This window comes from Mya arenaria, chromosome 3, assembly GCF_026914265.1.
Source record: "Mya arenaria isolate MELC-2E11 chromosome 3, ASM2691426v1".
Classification (NCBI taxonomy): Eukaryota; Metazoa; Mollusca; class Bivalvia; order Myida; family Myidae; genus Mya; species Mya arenaria.
Genome location: NC_069124.1, coordinates 51,230,942 through 51,254,447, shown reverse-complemented (window position 1 = coordinate 51,254,447; position 23,506 = coordinate 51,230,942). Strand labels below are relative to the sequence as shown.

Here is a 23,506-nt window from a genome sequence, read left to right as displayed (position 1 = left end):
GCAATATCATCCATGTCATAGTGGAAAAACATAACATTGGCCATATGTCATAAACCGTTCCAGATTTTTTCATGAAACTTGGTGCAAGTGTTGCCAGAGACAGTAAGTGCATGGAAAGCAAGGCACATAACTCTGGCCTGAATGATGATTGAGTTGTGCCCCCTTTTTGAAAGAATTTAAACAACTGGTAAGCTTTGTGGTTTGTTCTGCGGTACTCTAGTAAAAAAACAAATGAAGGTATCCTTATTACATAGCCTAGGTGCTGTCGCCATCGGTTGAGTCATTTCTGTCAAGGTTGAAAAAAGTGTTTTTGGAGTTAAACATATTCACTATGACAGTTTGCATTTTTGCGGTTTCATAACTCTTGCTAAAAATAATGAGTTATGCCCCTTGATTGACTGAGAACCTGATGTGCTGTGGCGTCGCTTGTGCAAAGTGCCCTGGTTAGATTCTAAATTCATTATGATATATATAGAAGTACCGTATTATATCATGTATAGGACGCTAGCATAGATAGGACGCAGGCAAAAAAATCGTTGAGAAAACGGGTAAAACCCCTTAATATATAAGATAGGACGCAGCGGAAAAATGTCAAAATCGGAGCCGAAAAATTGAGGTTGATAAAGTATTTATAACATATATTGAAGTAAAAAAACAAACAAAAATTGTATAAAAGGCATATTTTGGTAAGTGTCTAGTGTATTTCGATAATTATCGTCGTATTTCGGTAATTAAACGTACACAACAATGATATATGTCTTGACATTTTGAGAACATTCACGCATAATATAAGACTTATACAAATGCTGTAATAGACTAGTTCTGACTGACAGTCAACCGTTGCATCTCCGGACATGCCCTCTGAATGACAGTCAACCGTTGCAACCGTTGCAAAACTGTGTATTGTCAAAACTAATGATTGTTTTGATAAGGCTTGTCGCTGCGCGGATTAAAGCATGTCAGCATAATTATTGCGTGTCGGTAATTAGCCTTGCCAGCAGAAGGCACCTCGGGTAAAGTGCGAACAAACAACAATACGGTATTACCATCGCAATAGTTCGTTCTATTGATGTTTTTCTAATGACAGACAGCCGTTGTTTTTCACACCTTCGCACATTTGAAAAGATTTGATAGTGACAATAATGCTACTTTGCGTTATGCACATTCCTTTATTATTTTTTTTAAAACAGTAACATACAGCAAAATGTTTTGTAAAATATCGAAACATTAAAATCATGAACAACGATTAATTGATAAATACCTCCTTTTCCGATTTTCCGTTGCCGTTATAACTCAATCCAGTTAAAGTGCTGACTCACATCGAGTTTTTGTGAGTAGCGTCCCTTTTGTAAAAAAGTAAACACTCGTGTTTGTTTTCAATTTATTTTTCAATAAATCATTTTAAAGTAAACTTTCAATATATTTCTGCGTGTGTTAACTTGCATGATTTAACCTATGTCAGTTGTTCACTTCGGTGACGCAGTACAGATACTTACTATTACCGCGTTCTTCCCCGGTCCGATATTTTCGACCTGAAATGGACTTGGAAAAAACAGATGAAATTCTAATAGCATAGAAAGGACGCAGGCAATTTTTAAGACGATAATTGGGGGTAAAAAAGTGCGTCCTATGCATGATATAATACGGTATGTATAATAATTATTTTGTAAAGAATGCAGTTTTAATACTTACATGTCGTGTACATATGTCCATCTTGACAACCAGCAGTGGTTCATTGAAGAGATCTCTATTAAAACAGTATGGATGAAATCTTGTGATTACAGGTCAGTTGTATGGTTTGGAGAAGTTCTGGGCGTTCCTAAAGTATTCTCGCAAGCATGTGGATGTCGACCCTAAACTGAAGAACTGGCTCAGCAGATACAAGCGACTAGCAGATTTCAGGGTGGATGTAAGTCTTCATAGTTTGCTTACAGTTAAGTGCTGCCAGACTGATATAGGCTTCACTGATAGCCATCTTTGTACGATATCAAGTATTTTGTATTCATGTATTTGCAATGCTATGTGAGTCCTTATGTAATTGTAGTTAATATGATCTTATTGTAATGTTAACATGATGGAATCATTTGTGATGTTAAAATAGTTGTTTTCTTCTCTAAGTTTTGGTCAGTCTTTTATTCATTCGTTTATTCATTTTATAAATGAGCTTGAAGTGGTTATGTAAAAGGCTGTTAAATTTTCCAAAACGAAAGGCCAGACTTCTTCCCAATTTTTGCTAAAAAAGGCCCTGAAAACCTCAGACAAACATTACTCCTTTTTGCTTAACTTTCAGTCTGTAGAGGAAGAGACTCATGTGATCCATCACTCAAGCCTTTCAACAACTGGCCATAAAGTACGACACAGCTCAGGGCAAGGCCAGGGCCAATCAAAAACCTCCAGTTCTAAGTCCAGCCAATCACATGGGAAAGCAGATAGCCAATCACAGCAGTCCTCACAAGGCAAAGGCGCATCTAGCCAATCACAGCAGTCCTCACAAGGCAAAGGCGCATCTAGCCAATCACAGCAGTCCTCACAAGGCAAAGGCGCATCTGGCCAATCACAGCATGGTTCACAAGGCAAAAGCACCTCTGGCCAATCACAACAAGGCTCTCATAGCAAAGCTGCAGACAATAAAACTAGCCAATCAGCATCTGGAAACAAGAGTGGTGAAAGTAAAACTGGTCATTCCCATTCAGGGAAAGGAAGAGGTCATTCAAATCAAGGTCGAGGTGCTGGAGCACATCCAAAACCCACAAATCAGTCTGGGAAGTCGACACAAGATGCTTCTGCTAGTGCCAGCCAGTCAACGGATAAAAAATCGGACTCACAAAGCAAAAGCACAGAAAAACCATCTGTAAGTAGGCCAGACGTTAAACCAAAATCTGGCACAGACAAAAAATGAGTCAACTTTTCTGTCGTCACGTTTTATTTCTGATTTAGGGTAAACTGAAAAAAAATGGAATAAGATTGAAATGGCAGTGTTTTTAAGAATTGTGATAAGCTGTTTCCTTTTGAACATCTTTTAAAATCTTGACTTTCTTGAGTCTTCCAAATGTAAGCGTCGAAAATGCTTTTCTTTTAAGGAGTAGTTCAAAGCCTATTGAGTTATTAACCATTGAAACTTTTGTACTGTAGTTCAGTTTTCATTTTTGTATTCTCCTGTGTTCACTTCTGTTTAACATGTTCAGCTCCAAGTATTGGCATTATCATGATTCTTTGAAGAAGAAAAATCATAAACAACAGTCAAGTCTATCAAACACTCGTACTGCCATTTCAGCTAGCATCTGAAGTATAGGATCCATTATCTAATATAAGCAAAAAGTTTAAAGACCGAGCTTGTCGTGAAAGATATCAGAGGAGAGTGATTGTGTGATAATGATCTCCAAGTGTATGGAAATAGTTTAATATTTGGGAAGATATGTTGATCATTAATATTGTGTTTTGCCGAGTCTTTTGACATTAAGACAATATTGGCAATGTGACAACCATGTATTGTAATAAGGACACGCACACAAGCTACATACAGTGTGAGGTATGGTTGTGAAGGATCGAGTTATAAACAGGAAATCAACATTCAACAGCATTGTGAATATCTGAAATATACCTGGTAATGTATTATGATGAATGACAACAAACTATAAGAAATATGCTAAATATAGAATGGAAAACCTCTTAAGTAAAATTGCAATGCCTTGATAGACCTTATAAAAAATATTGGATTTATGATAAATAATAAAGTTGTATGCTTTATGTAATAAGTGGTTGATATTTATGGGAAAATGAATTTTGAAGTCCTGTGAAGGACGCGCTGGTTATTTTTTTGTATATAACAAAATGAAAATTCCATTAAAAAATACAAAATGAAAAAAAAAATGTTTAAAAAAAGGTTTAAACTTTTGTATTGAAAGAAGAGTCTAATGCCATAGTGACTGTGTGTGGTAATCAGTTCTTTTGTTGTTTCATCATTTAATTATTATACTTTAGTTATAAAATAATTGTATTGTTATACTACCAATAAAGTGTAGCTATCATATGCATTTTATATGGCATTTTAATGTGTGCTTACATTAACGTTTTATGATCAGTTTTGTTTTCATGTGTTTTCATTTGTTACGGAGTGCAAATATTTTCTGTGAAAATTGTAAATGTTTTACTTTTTCGTGAACCTCTATTTTGTGTGCTTGATGCGATAAAAAATGTCTTATAATGGTTAGAAGTTTGTCATTTTGATTGTAAATGGAAACATTTTAGGGAAAAAAAATAATTTGAAAACCATATTTACCCAGTTATAAGTTGTTACATTATTTAGTATTGAATGTCAACAATTTTATTTAAATTTAACTTAAAAATAATTTGTACGCATGTTCTTCCGAAGATGAACTTGTATTAAGTCTGCGTGGGGTTGCTTTTTGTTTTTGACAGCTAACCAGAATGCTATGCATTTTATTATGTAAGAAAGTTCTGTATTCTTTCATGGATGATCATCATATTATTGTCTCTTGTTAAATTTGACATTGTTGATATTTTTGTTTCCTTGTTATGACACCAGTCTGTATATAGACAACTAGTTTCAAACCAAATACTGTAATGTATTATTAAGTATAGATACTGTCGTTCAGGGTTTTGATAAAGAAATATCATCCATAGGAAATTAAGGTGATGCTATTCATGCTTAACAAGAGAAGAAATAACTGAAATAAACTCATGATAACAAAAAGAATGCAGTATTAACCCTTTGCATGCTGGGTAAATTGTCGTCTGCTCAAAAATGTTGTCTGGTTTATTCCAAATTTATTTCAATTTACTTGAAACTTTGGGGATATATTGACTGAGTGTCAAACAGCTTGGAACCTGACCAGGCGCCGAGTTACTCGGCGTCTGGTCTGGTTCCAAGCTGTTTGCAAAGCCTTTAAAATCGCCATCAGCAGTAATGGGTTAAACTAGAAATGCAACATAATATCACTGAATAGTCCAAATTTTCATATGAACAAATAGCTTTTGATGAATTTCTTACTTATTTGATAACTGTCATTTTTGTCATCTGCCATAATAAATGTTCAGGTGGGTCTTTTCCTTGGTGTTTTTTTCTGATCAGAACCCTGAACAATGCTCAACTTAAATCCAAACTTGAGTTGTTTCACTGCAAAACCTTCAGACGCGGTTTGTTTACAGCACATATACTGATAAGTGTAAACCTTTTCCCTAGTATAATACTTGGTTTTACAACATAAATATTGTTAAATGCCTATGTAGGAGTCTTGAAATGGCTTCCACCCAGCTCATGCAATGACTTATACGATATTTGTAAAAATATAGTGAATTAGGAATCATTTTTTTATCACAGTACTGTTTGCAAGTAGGCACGTATTAAAATAAGCACTTATTTTTTTTGATTTTTTTTTTTTGTTATTCCGAAATAAACCGCCTTTTCAGAATTTGTGTCAGTAAGATTGTTTATAACACCTACTGGTGTTTGTATGTGATTTTTGTTACAGAAGATATTTTGAATCTTTCAAGACTTAGATTGATATAATAAATGTTACGAATATTATACTAAAATATAGATAACTGTGTTAGGACATATCTATAATCATAGTTTTTAAGTTTTTTTTGTATGATTTTTTAAATGTAACCAATGCTTTCAGAGCATATGAGATACTTGATGACTAGACAATTTTTTTTTAATGCATCATGTTTCCCGGTTCAGCATTTACGACTGTATGCACTTTTTAAACGTTTGTATTTTATTGAATCATCTTTCTTTGGTAAAAGGAATTCAATTGTCATCTGTACATTATCATGCATTTTGTCATACTGTTAATCGTTTTGATCTTGGCTTCAATTCCAGTCAATCATTCTGCATAATTTGCCGTGTTTCATAATGTTCTTATTACCGCTCATATGAATTTTGGACTCTTGTATATCAATGTTCTATTAAAGGAATTGTCTGTGCAATTATGTAGATTTTAATGGTCTTAGCTGCCCCACTGCTTCACTTGTAAAAAAACAACGGATATTTATATTGTCTAAATGCTTACAGTGTGTTAGAAATTGTAATGTTCATGAATATCGTTTGTTACAAGATGTGTTTTTCTCTGATTCATTCTGTGCTGTGTCCAAACTGCTTTCAACACGCAAATTAAGTGATTCATAAAGTGCAAACCTGACGGCTTTCAACATTTTATAAGAAATTCTGAGTGCTTTTCATAAAACACCATCATATTGTATTGTATTTTTCATACCGGTCAAGTTTTTCCAGTCATGAGACCAGTGCTGGAAACTATGATCTTCCACCACCATGTAAGATGAGTCTCTCGCAACAAAGCACTTGTTTAAAATATTTAAATTTGTAACTTTTATGCAATCTAAAATATATGACATTTCAAAAAAACAGAATCAAATACAATTGTTTAAACTCTGTAAAAATGCAATGTTCCTGACATTTACTGTGATTTCAAATTTTTGCTCATCATGACTTCAGTAAGCAATGACGTAGACGCTTTTTGGCAAGTATACAAAATCTGTATTTATAATGTCAAATGTTATAATATTCAAATATTAAAGTTATGCAAGAAAAAGTATCAATCCTGTTTTTCTTGCATGGATAAAAAAATGAGCATTGGGCCTGCAATGTAACCAGTAATTCTTAAAGGTTCTTTACCAGCTGTTGCATGTGCCCTCAGATAGATTTTTCCCATCCACACCAGAAACACATGAAAGATACTTATATTACGTGATACTAATGAGGAACCAAGCATATTTTGACTTATTAAGTATTTCACTAGGACAAACATTGGTGCTTCAGTGATAAGTAGGCTTTATTGATGTTGTCAAGGTTTTTAAAGTATAAATTTTATATAACCTCTTTAAACTGTTGAAATTTTGTATGTAGGTAAAGATCAATTTATGAATGTAGAATATCAAGTTGTATATAATAACAAATCCATGTCCATTGGTAATGGAAAGTATACTTATATGGAAATAACAGTGTACCAATTATGAAAAATAATAATTAAAGTGTATATTTGTTTCCCAGATGATTTTGCTTCATGTGTAGGAATTAGGTCATTAAATTTTAAAAATCATATCTGTTGCTTATTTCATTCTTACCAATCTTACTGTAAGACAAATGTCTTGTTTCACTCCACTATAGACCACCCCATTAACTTGGTGGTAGAGCATCCGATTCCACTGCAGAAGGTTGCGGGTTCAATTCCAGACACCGTTGTACCGAAAAATTATCAGAATTGTTCCTTTGCCTTGCACTTGGAATTAAAGGGTAGTAGGGGAAATTGGAGTACTCAGTACTGGTATAAACTAAGGCAAGCTGTCCACCATGTATTGGTGTTTTACACCAAGGAGTTTATTCAAAATAAGCTAGTGTATCACTTCAGCCACTACTAGATTCAAGTAGTGAATGCTGAACACTTGCATGTGACCCCTAGCTTTAACAGTGTGTGTATACCATGTGACAAATTGCATCAAAGGCTACAAAGGAAAGCAATAATTTGCTTCGAATGAAGTCTTAAAACAAAGAACTTATTTTTCTTCACCATTTTCAATTAACAAAGTGCAGCCTATGCGGCTTAAAGAGCAATTATTTACATAAAACTATTAAATGACTATGCATTTTTTCATGACATATTTGTCGCACAAGATGAAGTCTTATTATATTCTTTAGGTATGAAGTTAGACTGAATTAGAAGGGCGAAATGATGTCAATTTTAAGTTGTATTACACTAGTGTAAGACTAGACGCCAAATGGAGACATGTTGAGCCGTTGACTCAACGCCAAACGGCGACCTGTTGAGCCCGTTAATAAGAGCCTTTGACACGGACAAAATGCTCTTCCATGCAATTGCAATACAGAACAACAAATCAACCTTTGACCTCTAACCTTGACCTTTTAAACGCTATGATGCATGGTCAAGATACGACCCAGACAAGGATCATTTAAACCTTTGATTTAACCTTGACCTTTGAGATACAGAACTTGATCTTGTGCATGATACGACGCCCCTTTATGGCAATTCTTTTGAAAATCCTATATTGCATGGTCAAGATACAGCCTGGATAAGGGTTAAATAAACCTTCGACCTTTAGGATAGGGACCTGGGTATTGTGTGCAACAGTTCGCCTCATCATCATCATGGCAACTTCTTGAAAATCCTATAATCCATGGTCAAGATACAGCTCAGAAAAGGATAATTCCAACCTTTGACCCCTAACATGACCAGTGAAGTACAGTCCTGGGTCTTGTGCAGGACAATTTGCCTTATCATTGTGATCCTTCATGGCAAGTTTTTTTAAAAATCCTATAATGCATGGGCCTCAACAGCCGGAATAAGGTTCATAACTATATTTGACCTTTAACCTTGACCTTTAAGGTACAGACCTTGGTCTTGTATGCAAACACTGTAACTGAAATGACCAGAAGAACCACTTTCCTTTGACAATCGGGGATGAGGGCTTTTTGTCAGCACGGCACTCATGGTGAAAGACTGCTACAATTTAAAGCCAAGAGCAAATTGCTTATTATATATATTAAGCCCATGACAATGTCATCACATCTTTTCCACAGCATATTAAAAACATGGACTTGCGGTTGAATGAGACATCTATGAATGGTGAATCATTTCATTATTACTCATATTCAGCCAGACTTGTGGCCATATCACAACTCCGGATACTTGTCATTCTGCCATGCTTTAAATGAACACAACAAAGCCTGCTTTATATTTTATGGCATTAACAAGTGAACTTCTTTATCCTGTGCATTAAAATATATTTTTTATATATAAATATGTCTCATTTCATAAAGTGGTTCATCATTAATGCCACAGAGAATACATGAATTCAAATTGTGTTATCACTTGTCCACATTGCAAACATCAAGTTTCTTGCTTACAATATTCTACAACAGGATTCATACTTCATTTCTATCGAGTGTGTATTGTTCATTAATATTCAAGAAAAGAGATTATGGAAGCTTATTTAGCTTGCTAAGTGTAAAATGCTAGTAGTGTACGAGTGATGGTGGCCATCTACTGACACTGTTTGTAAACGCTCCTTATTAAAGTCAGAACGTTTGGGACAAGTTTGATAATGAATATGTCCATTCAAATAAGGTCAGGTCATAACACACTGAAGGTCACATTTTCTACCCAATCTTCATTAACTGGATCGTTCAACTCTTAGAAATGATTTGATATTTTGTATTAAAAAAACAAGCCATAGGTAAAAAATGTTTCAAAAGGTAAACACTCACAGCCACATTTTCTGACATAAATCTTTATGCAACTGGGTCAAAGTGTTTGCAATTTGGGGATTTGAGTTCACAGTACAGGCTAAGCTTGGAAAGGAACATAGTCAAAAAGTAGATAAACTTATATTTCCACTCCATCAACCTAAGTGATAATGATTGAATGAACAAAATCTGTCATTTTTTGTGGACCACTTTTTCATTAGAAGCAATGGTACTAAGATGAGAAAGAAATAATTGACCTCTTTCATAAAATAATTGACCTCTTTCATAATTAGCATGGACACAAACAAGAGTTAACATTGCAGAAGCATAGTTTTTGCATGTAAAAATAAAATAAAAACATTTAATTTTGGAAAATTTATTTTTAGCCATAAAATATGATGGCACAAGTGTATTGTAAATTTGTGATTAATTTAAAAATTATCTACATAAAGGTACATGGAATGAGGTACATTTTATGACACAACACAAAACAAAAACACTTAACAATCTGTAATCGAAAGGTTATACGGATAAACACATTTGATAAGAAGAGCGCCACTAGGGGATGTTGACACTCGTCTTGTTTTTCTCAGCTGATCATGGGACAGAAAAGGTGCAAACTTTCATCGTGAACATTTGTATTAAGTTTCATGTTAGTATCTTCCAAAACATTTGAGTTATGGTCAAGTTTGAAGATTTCTGCACAATGATGATACGAAGGCTATGACAATACATCAACTTGTTTTATTCGAAAAAAAAAACAAGCTAACAATTATAGACTGACCATCTTCAATAAGGCTAGAAATGAAATATTAAATGTAAGTATATAATTCAACTTCATCTTTTAACATCAGTTGTACAATGCTTAACTTCTTAAAATCACACAACTTGGCACAAAGACTAAATAAGAATAATTCTAAAAGCTGAGATCAAACAATTTATACTTTTAATTATATACCTTAGGGTTTTTTTTTTGTCTCAACAATGTGTTACGAATGTAATGGAATTATGAATCTATCTATACATTGAATAAATACTATAGTAAATACTTAATTGTACTTTAAATTAATCTCAAAAGCATGCCCTTCGCAAAATTCAACTGAATAGTAGACTCATGATTTAAAGATTACTAAACTTAGCTTTTTAAGGTGAAAGTTTTCAGGCCCTAATATAACAAAAATATTTATGTTATGTCTCCATTATTAAAGAAAATAATTCAAATCTTGAATATAATGGAAAGTATTCTACAGTGGTTGGTTCAAATCTTTTTATGTATTAGTATTTATCAGTCCTCTAAAGCGAAAGTAAGTTTATGATACCCAAATAAAGCCATAAAATATGGAAAAAAAAACAAGTGAGGCCAATTTATTATTTTTGAGTCATGGCTTTTATTTATTTTTTTTGCTCTGGGATTAATGTCCTTAAGAAAGGTGGGCATTCATGTTTATTAACATACTTACATACGAGAATGTGCATTTAAGAAAAGTAAAAAATAATTTTAAAATCTTTCCATTTTTTTATCCGATTTTTTTTTGGTTGAGATTAAGATTGGGAAATAACTTAAATATTTTAGTGATATTGAGGCCAAGTTCAAAATTTTTAAGGAAGTTACAGAAAGAATAAAGTGCTTCAATTTCATTGTCTTGTGTGTAATTATCAAATGGAGGAAATCTTCTCTGCCCATATTTGAAGTGTTCTGCACTATCATATGATCCTAGATGTTTCTATTTGACTGTTATACAATCATATCATAATACTTTAATTGACTTGAGTATTTCTAGTTTATACTAGACAGTTAATCATGTTTTTCTCTAAAATTCTACATTTTACATCAAGTTACAAGTATCAGCAATATCATTCGAAAACAAGGCAAGATGTATGCTTTTTTTCAGAGACTCACTAAAGTATTCATGTATATTTACAAGTATACAATATTACAATATCAACATCATGATCCATTTCAAGGATTTTACCATTTCATATCTAGATAAGTTGCATTTAGTCTTTCTATAACATGATATTCATTTTAAAAGAATATAAAAATATTCATAAAGAAGAAAAAGGAGCAAATTTGTGTACCATTAAAAATAGAAATGGAATTCCTTCTCATTAATTAAAAAACAAGAGTACAAACAAATTAGGATGAAAGACCTTTACTTGAAACTGCTTCTTGTTTCCTTATTCAATTACAACTCTGTTCACGAACCATTAAACAGAAACGATCCCGGTGAAAACAAAACACTACCACCATACATGGAGTATTACACGAAAACACAAACACTCATTTTTGCATAATGAAACCCCGGAAGCGAAGGACAGACAAAATTCTTAAGTTTAAATTTATATCAATGTCTTTGGCAATCTTTTTTGCAGTCACATGACACAGTCACATGACTTGAATCGATCACATGATCAAACCTGATCACATGGTATTGTACATTGTGAAATAGCTTAAATTTGAACACATAATGAAAATGGAATAACAGCCTGATATATGCATACAAATGTAGGATTTGGCTGACCTTTGAACAATATGTTAAACAAAAAACATTACCGGTAATAATTTTATGGAAATAAATCTATAAATTTAAAACTTTTGAATCACAGAAAATGCTTCATGATACCGTACTTATAAATTATTTATTTAAGAATATGCACATATACCTACAGGATCTTTGCTCCCATAGGTATCAAAAACAGGCAGTTTAAAAGAATTAAAACAATAAATAAATAAAATAATTCTTCAGGTGTTGCCGTCTCTCATTCCTCTCACATCGTGGAAGCCAGTCCGACTCTTCCCACTTTTTATTGGTTTCAACTCTGGATCCCTTGGCGTGTGCATAAACACATCATTATCATCGCCTAGCACTGACTGGGGTCGGGATATCCACCCTGAACGAACATCCGCACCACCAATGGATCCCGCATGTCGGGTGTCATGGTCAACTGGCTTGCCATGCCGATCATACGGCCAAATTGTCTCTGGTGCGAAGTAATGCCCAGTCTGGCTCCCTGATCGACTGCTACTGTACTTGTTGATAGGCTGTAACCTTGCAGACTAAAACATGAAATGTTTATATAATTAGGTTATGAATACATGTGTAGTCGGTATAACACTATTATTCTAATAACTATCCTTTAACATTGGTTGTCCGGTTAGCGTACTCGCTTCTTAGCAAGGTGTCCCAGGTTTGATTCCCAGTATAGGCATTATGAGTTTGTTTTGTGGTCACCAAGTCAGTCAAGTTAGTTTTCTCCAGGAACCCTGGTTTCCCCCACAACACAAGACCACACTGTCACTTTACATAGTACCAACAAGAGTGCTTAATATAATGCTGTAATAAATTTTCATTATCATTGTCCAAGTATGTATTTCATTATTCATATAATATTCATTACAGAAGCAATTTCATGCTTAGATATTGTATTTGTATTTATGTACAGTATTTAAAAAATACAATAAGCTACAATGCATCAGTAAATTAATTATTCAGAAAAACAGTCTCATTCATACCGGTATTAATATTTCTCAGTAAAGTAAATCCTTTCATTGCAATCCTTAAAGATAGAATTCTTTATGACAAACCTTATCTACAGGTGTCTGTGCCATTTTCCGGAGTGCCATGGTTTGTTTAGCAAACTGTGTTTTCTCCCTGTTGTCCATCTGGAGTGGTTCCCGTGCTGACACCTGCCCATCAATCAACTCATCGTCACCATCAAAGTCCAGCCGGGAACCACGGGACGGGGCCATGAAATGTCGGGACGGCGTTCCTCGACCAAGATTCTCATTGTCTCGATCCATCAATATCTGTTAAAATAAAAAATCACCTTAGCATAAACGTGTTCAATCCATTAACACCTTAGCATAAATCTGTTAAGAATCGCATAGTGTTTGTTCATCAGCAATGAAGGTCTACACTGGGTTGTGCAGCATGTTTGACTATGATTAAATGGCTTTGATTCCCAGCGGGCCTTGGAGAGATCACAGGATTTGACTCTGTGTATTGTCTTAAATGATATATTAAAGCCAAATTAAAGACAGCTTATAACCTATAACTGGCAAAAATAACAAATGTGGACAAAAAACTGAAAAACCTTTAAAGGAGAGTATAAGTGACCAGGTTTTTGTCCAAAATTGTTATTTTTGTCAGATATTGGTTATAAATATCATTTCAGACCAAACACTGAGATCACTTCCTGTAGGATAGATGGTGGTCATCATGTTGGACAAATGTGTTTATTGTACAGTACTTTGTTTTCCCCAACAGCAAAAGACCACACTCTTTCCTCACATAATGCCAACAAGTGTGATAGGAAAGATGTTGTTACATCATACAGGAAGTATCTGGAAAGAGTTAAATAATTGTTAGGTGTGAATGTAAAACATTCTCATTTACCTGTACAATTTTTTTCTTCTTTTTCTTCTTAGCAAGCTGATACATTGTCCCTGATGCATGCCAGTCTGAATTTCTTTCCTGTTGCCTGAAAATGTTTAGGAATTCTATTTTAGTAAAATCTTTACCAACAAACATGTTACAGTATATATGCAGTTTTTGTATTCATTGGCAATTTCTTTCTAAGAAATATAGCAAAAACTTCAAAACAAAACTTGTTTACACTTCATTAATTTGAGATTACATTATGTTTTCACCAAAACAAACTTTATAATGACTATCTTTTTTAATCATTTCCCATTGGCCAATTGCATAAAACTGGATATATTGTCTGCGGGTTTTCTTTTGGTTAGTTTGCACATACAAGCAATTTAATTGGTCAACAATGGGTAAATATTAACTAATCAATAAACATGTCGACTAACTAAAATTAACCAATTCAAAGAATAAACCAGTTTTATACAAGTAGCTGCATGTCTTTTATGACACACAAGATTATTTTATCATTAAGTGACAACGTATATTTAAGAACGCAACATCAAGAAACATGGCACATCTAAGCATCACTACCATGATGGTTCATGCCTCATGTTCTGCTGTCGTGCGTGGTACATATCATTGTCGTTGTAGTATGGCTGAACGTTCACGTACTTTGTGTGCGACCTCGCCTGGACAGGGGGACCTCCGACATTGATGTTCCCGTGCTCCCTGTGGAAACCCAAGTCTGAAAAAATACACCGAAACCTTTAAGAACACTTAGATAACATCCAAGTTTATATATCAATTTTCATGGAAACCAAAGTATTATTTAAAAGTTCTCTAAGGTTAGATTGTGTGTTCAACTTAAAACAATGGTGTTATAACATCATGCATATTTTGTTACTGCAATAATTAAACTACAAGTAATTCAGAAAACAGGGTGCAGATATTCAAACTACAAAATTTCATAACTATTGGTTATAACTTGGTGCTACAACTTGTGCTAAGCTGGACACTTCACCGACTAGAGAAAATGTTTCTTTCTACAAACTAAAAAGCAACCAAACTTTTGCATACATAAAAGCAATATCCTCCACATTTTATACAGAATTATACAGAAACAGGGAATTTATCATCTAAGGGAGTTAATAATCTAAATGTCACTTATTCTTTAGGAAAACATGACACCTATTGTACTTTCATGCCCATGTTGGTAAGCTATCGCACTCTTTGAGCCAATTGTTCAGAACTTTGTAAGAAATTAACAACTTTGTTAACATTCAGATCCTTACTGCTCAGGAATTTTATCGAATGATACATGTTAGATCGGCTGCATTTCTAACAAGATTTGAGACAACTGTTTCAGCTGTACCTATTTTATTTCAATATATGAGCACATTGTAGATTCATTTCATATTTAAAGTTAACATGGATGGTGTTTATCATGTTGTTACATTCACAAAGTTGTGAATATTAATTTTAAGGAAAAAGGCATCAAAAACCTGAAATATATTGTCAATACAAAACATTGGCGAGAATGTGACAACACAGTGACACAGAAATACCGCAATACAAGGTTACAGCACAAAAACGTGGCTGCAAATCTTGTGATAAAAAGGACAAAATGAATGAAAATAGATAAGATAAAATAATATGATGGCTGATTAAGACACAGTTTTTGGAATAGTAACAATACGGTAAGATTTTACATTAGTCTCTAATACAATTGAGTGTAGTCACAATAAACAACACACAATACTGTATAGTACTAAGAATCTATAATATAACGTTTTGATTTCCTTTTCAAGTCAATTCTTTTTCACCCTTACCTGGAAACAAACAAATGAAAATGCCTCGATTTTTTTTCTATAAATTCCATCTCAATAACCATCATAATTATTTTAAAGCATGGAAATAGTAAGTAAGAAATCCACATTCACAACATGCAAGACATTTATAAAGAGACAAGGGTCCATAGTGCAGGCAGAGTCTGGCAAAGAAAGAACAAGAAGGGAAAGGGGCATAACTCTAGCTACCTTCTCCAGACTCCGTAGAGGTTGCGGACCCTTGACGACTTTCTGCTAGGAAAGAAATCGACATAAACTAAACACGAGCAGAAAATGAAAGTGAATTGTACCCATCGCTTTACATAAAATATTCTGGTGAAAGAGAGTATTGTGTCTGCTCAGGTGTATAATGAAAGCTGTAAAGAAAACAAGAATACCGACACATGAATGGTCTCTAACTCTTATGTTATTGCAGTAGAATTTTGCCCTGCTATTTGATGTTATTCAACTTGATAATAATTCGCCATATTTTTTATGGTTTCTTTGTAACCTAATCTTAATATTGAATTTTCCACCACTTCACATCTTAATTCACTGGCCGCAAAAAAAGAGCAATCGTTAATCCTTATTGCATATTCTGCCCAGGGTTCTATTTCATTAGTCTGTGCATACATAAATCATGATCAAAGAAAAAAAACCTCAGGTTCATCAATCTATAACAATTTGCGTTATAAAAGATGTTTCCAAAACAAAAATTCAATACATAATTGCATTCAAATTCAAAATGATTCACTTAGTTTTTTCTTTTATTTAAAAGCTTTGTTGCAATATACTGAATAGAAAATACTTCCAAAAGTCAATACTGAAAAATTAAATTCATGGCTGAAACGAAATATGTTTTTTTCAGTTTTACCTGAATTGAATGTTTCATGCGCATTAATACTGAATATATTAATGAAATAGACCCTCATTTCTTTGGTGTCAATTTATGCATTTGAATAAAACTGATTTAACTTTATTTCTATGATGGAATCAAATTAGAAAACAATATAATAATGTTACAAAAACTACAGTCTAAATAGCGACAATCATGCAGGAAAATTGTATTAAATTGTAGGACACAAAAGTCTACTCTATGGTATCAAATATCTACTAACAGTGTTCAAATTCAACATTTTGTCCATAATGGCCATCATTTAAAATAAATATTTCATTTACATTGAATAGCTAGTCTTTTTAACTAACGCTTTGAACACTGTAACGATAACATAAAACTCCTAGCCAAACAAGAAAAAAACCCAGAAAGGAGCATGTGACAAGCATTTTAATTGTCACAGACAGGCACAAAACGTGATATATACTGTTATTTGTGAACGAACACACGGATGAGGAACGATATGAACTTTTTCTGCCGTCGTCCACCGACATTCGCCGAGAGCCATCAGAATTGAAAAAGCTGGATTCACGTCCAAACCCTGGCCCTTCTGCTGTTTATTCAAGAACATATCCTCTTACATTCTGTGCTAACACATGTATTTGTTCGGTTCAAAATTAGCATGTAGTTCTATACAGGTAGCTTAAAGAGCATTTTAAATGTTGGGATTTACATTTTCATGCATACCACTAATCTTACAAACCTCAGAAGAGTATACAGTTTTTCCAAGATTTCTCTCTTTTAAAAAATCTTATTATTCATGCAAAGAAAACTATCACTGGAATAATACAAAAAAATTGATGTCTTTTCTAAATTTTTCTTACAGTAGATTGGTGCTCTTTTTTTGAGAAAAATATTCTTAACAAGAGCTGTCACAGTATGTGACGAATGCCCCCGAATGTGACATTGACCTACGAACAAGGTCAGTACATGAAAAGTTGATCTTGCCTTTACGTGTCAAATACATTTTAAATTGCCTCTGAACATAAAAAAATACCACCCATACTTGACAATCTACACTGTTATGTCCTTATATTCAGAATTCCCTTGTGAATAAACACTTAGTGTATCTTTCACCTTAGAGGTAGGGACATGGGTCTTGCACACGACACGTTGTCTTCGTATGTGGAACACATGTAGCAAGTGATTTTAAAATCTGTCCATACAAGGGAAAGTAACAGCCCTGACACGACAACCTATACTCTATTACTCTATGTCCTTATATGCAGCACTCCATTGTGAATAAACACTATGTGTGACTTTGACCTTTGAGGCAGGGACACGGGTCTTGCACACGACACGTCGTCTTGGTATGTGGAACACATGTGGCAAGTTATTTTAAAATCTGTCCATACAAGAGAAAGTTACAGCCCGGACACGACAACCTATACTCTATGTCCTTATATGCAGCACTCCATTGTGAATAAACACTAAGTGTGACCTTGACCTTTGAGGTAGGGACACAAGTCTTGCACATTACACGTCGTCTTGGTATGTGGAACACATGTGGCAAGTTATTTTAAAATCTGTCCATACAAGGGAAAGTTACAGAGCCGGACGGACGGACGGACAGACGGACGGACGGACGGACGGTGCAATTTTAATATGCCCACCTTTGGGGGCATAAAAATATGTTTTCTCGCAGCTGAACCATGATATAATACCTACCATAGTACTGATTTCTGCTGCGAGCTCGGGTGTCCTTGCCGGCGGGATTGTTGTATGTGCCATAATTGTCCCGCTCCCCTCGGTCCCGTCCATACTTGCTGTTTCCACCCTCCGTATTCTGTAACTGGAACATAATTATTAATATTGAACTTCTATGGAAATGAAAACATTAAATCACTATGGTGAATTATGATGTGTCATGAAGCATTAAAAGGTTTTAAAGTGAAAATGCATTTTATGCAGATCTTATAAGGAAGTCACCTGCTAATTTTTGCTGAAACAAACCATTTTCTACTTGTAAAATCTCAAATTATCGAAAAAAAAAATATCATCTAAATTTCTTGCCATATAAGAATATGTAAAAACATCTTTTAAGACTAAAGCTCTTGTCATAGAGGTTTAAAATATGACAGATTCAGGATACATTGTTAGTAAAAGCCTGATTAATGAATATGTATAGGGCTCGCGGTTCACCATAAATAAAATATAACCATGCTTGATAAACAATAACATACAATGGTAAGACCACAATACAGACTATATTGCATAATTCATACAGTAGCAAAAAATGTTCTGTGCCCTTTTATTTCTGTTTATTTCTGCATATTCATAATTTTAAAAAAATAGGAAACTTGAAGGGTCATTTCAAACATAATTATATACTGTGTTGAGGAAACAGAATTATCAATGCATAATTTTTGGAAAAAACAACAACTGGTCAATTAATTTTAAATATTACATTTGGCTTCTCAACCATGCTTACTTTGCTATGTTTTACTGACCCTAACATTGACAAGACCAACTTTGATGCACACTTAGTGTTTCTACTCATGTCTCCACCCCAATGGGATCCCAGGATGAATTCTGATTTAATTATTAAGAAAGCATTGGACAAAAATACCCGCAAATATAACATTTTGTTTTCAATCGATTTCATCGCATGAATTATTAAGCTATTGCGCATTTGCTAAGGTAGAGACATTTGCATAAACACTAGAAAAGTTAGTATTTATTTTGGTCTACTTAAAATTGAGTCAACGCTAGGCTGGGGCCAGCTGATGTCATATTGTTAAGTAGACCAAAAATAAAAAAATGACTATTTATATTACATAATTATATATGTCTGGCACTAATATTTATGGGCATAAATCTTTGCTACACATGCATAACTTAATGGCTAGCTTAATCTAATATAACATAATATGATGCTTCTGGATACCAACATCTAAACTTTATGCTGATAAGCCATGTAAACTGTTGGTCATCTTATTTTAGAGACTTAACTGTCTTGGAAGTATTTTAAACGCTTTTGAATGATATTCTAAAAATATAATTATTATTTTTTTATTAAGTAGATAACATACTTTTTAAACTGGACAAATGTAAATAGATAAACATTATATAATTTTCCGATGCTCTAAAATTTGTTGTTTTTAAAAACTGTCAAGTGATGTTAACAGTTTCAATGGCTTTGTTCTTTATATCACAAGACATACTCTTTGGAGTCGGGTCTTCCTTTTGCTTGGGATATATATGTTCTGTGAAATTGTACAACAGTTTTTCATCAATATAAATGTTAACTGAACTATTCAACTTGTTGTTGTAACATATGCACTTATGCCTGGGATATACATGTTCTGTGAAACAAAAGTTTTTCATCAATATAAATGCAAACTGAACTATTCAACTTGTTGTAACATATGCACTTTCACTTGGGATATATATGTTCTGTGAAACAAAAGTTTTTCATCAATATAAATGCAAACTGAACTATTCAACTTGTTGTAACATATGCACTTTCACTTGGGATATATATGTTCTGTGAAACAAAAGTTTTTCATCAATATAAATGCAAACTGAACTATTAAACTTGCTGTGACATATGCACTTGCAGCTAAGACAGCACTGATGACATGCTATCTCCAAAGCTCATGGCAAATATAGGCAATCACGTTTATAACACAGCCAGATTGTTAATGGCTTGAACTTGTAAATATAAATCAAATGCACTGAAATATTTATTGAAATTGAATACAAAATATACAATCACCACACCACTGAAGTTGTTTTCAGTTGTGACATAAGCTTCGACAATCTCTCATAACTAATGCCGATGCATTTATTTATACTGTTTATTCTTCAAATGACATTTATCTCATCTCCAATAGATTTATTTGATTCCTGTATTTGCTTATTAAATTCCTTACTTTCACTATTCATTGCCTCCATGATAACCACAGATTGCACTTACTGGAATACATAATGCTATCTAAATCCCTTCAGAATTCTGTGATTTCAACAAAAAAGCAAATTCTTGTATAAACTTTCGTTCAAATGTGCAACAACATGTTAATTTATGTCTTTGAGTGAAATTATGTGTATTTACAAGCATTTTGTTAGCAGCCACAAAATGTACTGCATCACCTGATTTTTGGCTCAAAGTATATTTTGGCTAAAGTCAGTTTACTGACACAATGTCTTAATTCATGTCTAGAACAACATTGATTTTATTTTTTAAATTGAGGTTTGGAGTTTGGCCACATACATCCAGTGATGCAATACAATTAAGGCAAAGAATTCAGTGAAAAAAACATGATGACTGCTATTATCAAATATAAATGGTATCTATATATCAATGGTAAATTTATATGTAAGCTGCACTCTCATTCACCACAAACTTCTTTGTTAAATAAGCCAGTAGTGCATACCATAATGTGTTTCTGCCTACCTTAGCATCAGAGAGGCGATCTGTTATCGTCCTCATGAAGGAGACCTCCTGCTTCTGCAGTGGCTGCTCTTGGTTCTTCTTCTGTCGCATCGTGCTTGACTTGATCCGCTGTAACTCCTCTTGTAATGTCTTGTCCAAAAACTGTAGAATGAAATTGTATATCAGATTGGAATATTGCTAATAATATTGACATGAGATGGATGAAACAAGCAAAGTGGTAATATATGATCGAATGATTCCTCCAGATGCGTAAAAGCTGCATGTATAAAACTGTCTTTATGAGGCAAATTAGCAATCAAGAAGTGGACATACAGAGCTACAGATAAGGATCACAATTGGTGTAAATACGCTTTCAAATACGCCAATTAGGATATAAAATCAGAATCTGTTTGCATTTGTAAGGATTCAATTGTTGTAAGATCATAGCGAAACTACGACCAAATCAAAAAAGCCCATTTCACTGGCTTAGAATCAATTAAACTATTAATCTTAATATCAAAATCTGTTTGTTTTGGTAAGGTTACAGTGGTTCTCAGGCAAAGCTAAATTATGATCATATCAAAAGAGCCCATTTTACTGGTTAAGAATCAATTAAACTAATTGATTATGTTCAACATTGAGGATAAAGACATGTCTGTTTGCAATTCAATTTGTCAGTACACTTAAACAATCACCATTACACTAAATTAAATGTGTTCACTACAATTTACTTCAGGGAGTACAATTGGTAAAAAGTTATCAATAGCTCTGGACATACATTGGTTTCATACACTGCATGTATAAAATAACATTTAATTCTGACATAGAACATTCTTCAGACGTATGTTACCTTTTTCCTCTCCGGAGGACTATCTGACAGTTTGCTATGGCCATTTTCCAGTTCGTGGTTATCAGGAGCCTCAATGTTTACAGTGTATGTACTGGTTCTTGCTGTCTGTGCCTCCCTTGGTGTAAGCACAATTGGCTCGGGTGACTTAGATTTCAACTTTTGTTTATTGTCTGTCACTGCTTTCGAACTATGCTTACGCTTAATGTATTTAGACTCACTAGGAATGTTATTAATATCCATTTCTGTGTCATGCTCTTCTATTTCACCATTATGGTCAGTATCCATTGGATCACCATTGTGTAAGTCATGCTTATTTTCCACCAGTTTCCCAGACCTAAAATCTGGAAAATTGGAATTAAACTGGTTGTTTGGCTGTCGACTTGACATGTCTACATATGACTTTCCCTGCCGTGAATCCTCTTTATCATCATTATAACTAACACTATCTACTTGGGGCTGGTTACGATTTGCACTTTTTTGTGATCGTCTACCCCCCGATCTAGCAGGGGTTCTAGTCCGTTCCTTCCGAGATGTTTCTTCACCATCTGCAATTACTTTTTCTTCCTGCACCCTTTCAAGTTCTATCTTTTCACGTATTGCGTTTAAAGCCTGTTTTTCAGCATTTGCTTTGGACGAGGCATTTTTGGCCTGTTTCACGTATTTGCTTTGTGACGTAGGGTTACCAACTTCCTTTTCACTTTCAGACGTGTCCATTTTCTCCTCACTTTTTTCATCTTTAGGGTCTGGTAACAAACCTTTTTGCTTCCCTGAGCGAACTGTTAAATTCTTCAAGTTTTCACTGTGAAACATAAAAGCACAAATTGAAATATGAAGTTTAAGATTCAATTTCAATTCAAAGACATGAATTTCAACAATTGAGCAAAAAATTAAATAATCTAAAACAAATTGAGCATTGATGACGTCAAGCTAAAAGTAAACTAACAGTAAAGCTTTATCAAACAAATTGTTTATTAATGTTATTTGAAATATAAACAGGCTTATGGAAAATGAATGTGAAACCAAAATTGAAAAAAAAATGAAATTGGTTTTCATTTTACAAGACCAGAACTATCCTGTCCTAGCAGCATTTAAGACCCTACCTATTGACATGGTCGCTGTAGTCATTTTTGCGTTTCTTGCTGGAGGTGTGTGTGTCTATGTGCTTGACGGGGACGAGACTGGAACGATTCAGGAGCCGTTCTGTCTGGAACGACACATGGTTCAGGCATTCCTCGATCGTGAAACGTTCCGATGGCTCGAGTCTCAATGATTGCTGTAAGTCATAGGGAAAAGTGATATATGATTTTTTTTCAATTGGAATACAAATAATAATCCACAAGTACATGTATTTTGGGATGAAAATAACACAAAACAGTGAGACCTTGTTAAAACAATTCTGATCAGAAGGGCAGCGGGGTGCTGATTAAATAGAGCAGAGTGTATCACTTTGCATTCTCCATTTCAGCTGAAAGCCTATAACTTAAGTAGGGGAAATGCAAAACCAGTTATTGTGTATAAAAAACTGCTATTTAAAGTTAAAGATTACCGTATTTAGAACAAGGCTGTCAAATTGATAATTACAACTTGCTACTTTATATATCTATTAAACTATAGCATCAAAAGCATTTCTTAAAACATTTTGGAACGTAAATTTACATCGAAACTATTAAATCTATAAAACATTACAAAGCATTTAAATCTAAGTTTCAAATGCACAGGAATTTGTTTATGCACAGGAATCTGTTTACAGCCTATGGCAGCTAATGTGTAATGACAATACAATCATTGAAGAATTGGAGAAGCTTTAATTGATTTCTATACACAAGAGTAATAGATTTCACATTTCAACTACTGCTTTTCAGTTTAATAAAGGTTATTTTTCATGTATCATGTTTTTTTTGCATTGATTACAATGGGAACACTCTTCTGCCAAAGCGTAACGT

The 23,506-nt window shown here is 33.8% G+C and overlaps 2 protein-coding genes across 18 annotated transcripts in view; one reads left to right on the top strand and one right to left on the bottom strand.

The window, feature by feature from the left end:
* Nucleotides 1–7,082, top strand: part of LOC128227141 (la-related protein 1B-like) — a 38,859-nt gene extending 31,777 nt beyond the window's left edge. For all 3 annotated transcript variants that reach the window (XM_052937388.1, XM_052937387.1, XM_052937389.1), the window contains exons 18-19: nt 1,785–1,909; nt 2,291–7,082. In XM_052937388.1, the coding sequence (XP_052793348.1) occupies nt 1,785–1,909; nt 2,291–2,899 (734 nt within the window). In that variant the 3' untranslated portion in view covers nt 2,900–7,082. The remainder of the gene's footprint in view (nt 1–1,784; nt 1,910–2,290) is intronic.
* Nucleotides 7,083–9,604: 2,522 nt separating this feature from the next.
* The window catches only part of LOC128227948 (cyclin-dependent kinase-like 5), a 31,102-nt gene continuing 17,200 nt past the window's right edge, over nt 9,605–23,506 (bottom strand). Inside the window, exons 10-20 of one of the 15 annotated variants that reach the window (XM_052938919.1) lie at nt 22,664–22,836; nt 21,564–22,362; nt 20,735–20,875; nt 19,503–19,544; nt 18,007–18,130; nt 16,766–16,891; nt 15,654–15,698; nt 14,209–14,362; nt 13,642–13,726; nt 12,831–13,052; nt 9,605–12,302 (exon numbers count right to left, since the gene is read on the bottom strand). In XM_052938919.1, coding sequence (XP_052794879.1) covers nt 11,988–12,302; nt 12,831–13,052; nt 13,642–13,726; nt 14,209–14,362; nt 15,654–15,698; nt 16,766–16,891; nt 18,007–18,130; nt 19,503–19,544; nt 20,735–20,875; nt 21,564–22,362; nt 22,664–22,836 — 2,226 coding nt within the window. In that variant the 3' untranslated portion in view covers nt 9,605–11,987. The remainder of the gene's footprint in view (nt 12,303–12,830; nt 13,053–13,641; nt 13,727–14,208; nt 14,363–15,653; nt 15,699–16,765; nt 16,892–18,006; nt 18,131–19,502; nt 19,545–20,734; nt 20,876–21,563; nt 22,363–22,663; nt 22,837–23,506) is intronic. The other 14 variants (XM_052938922.1, XM_052938923.1, XM_052938927.1 and 11 more) reach the window with 14 other exon arrangements.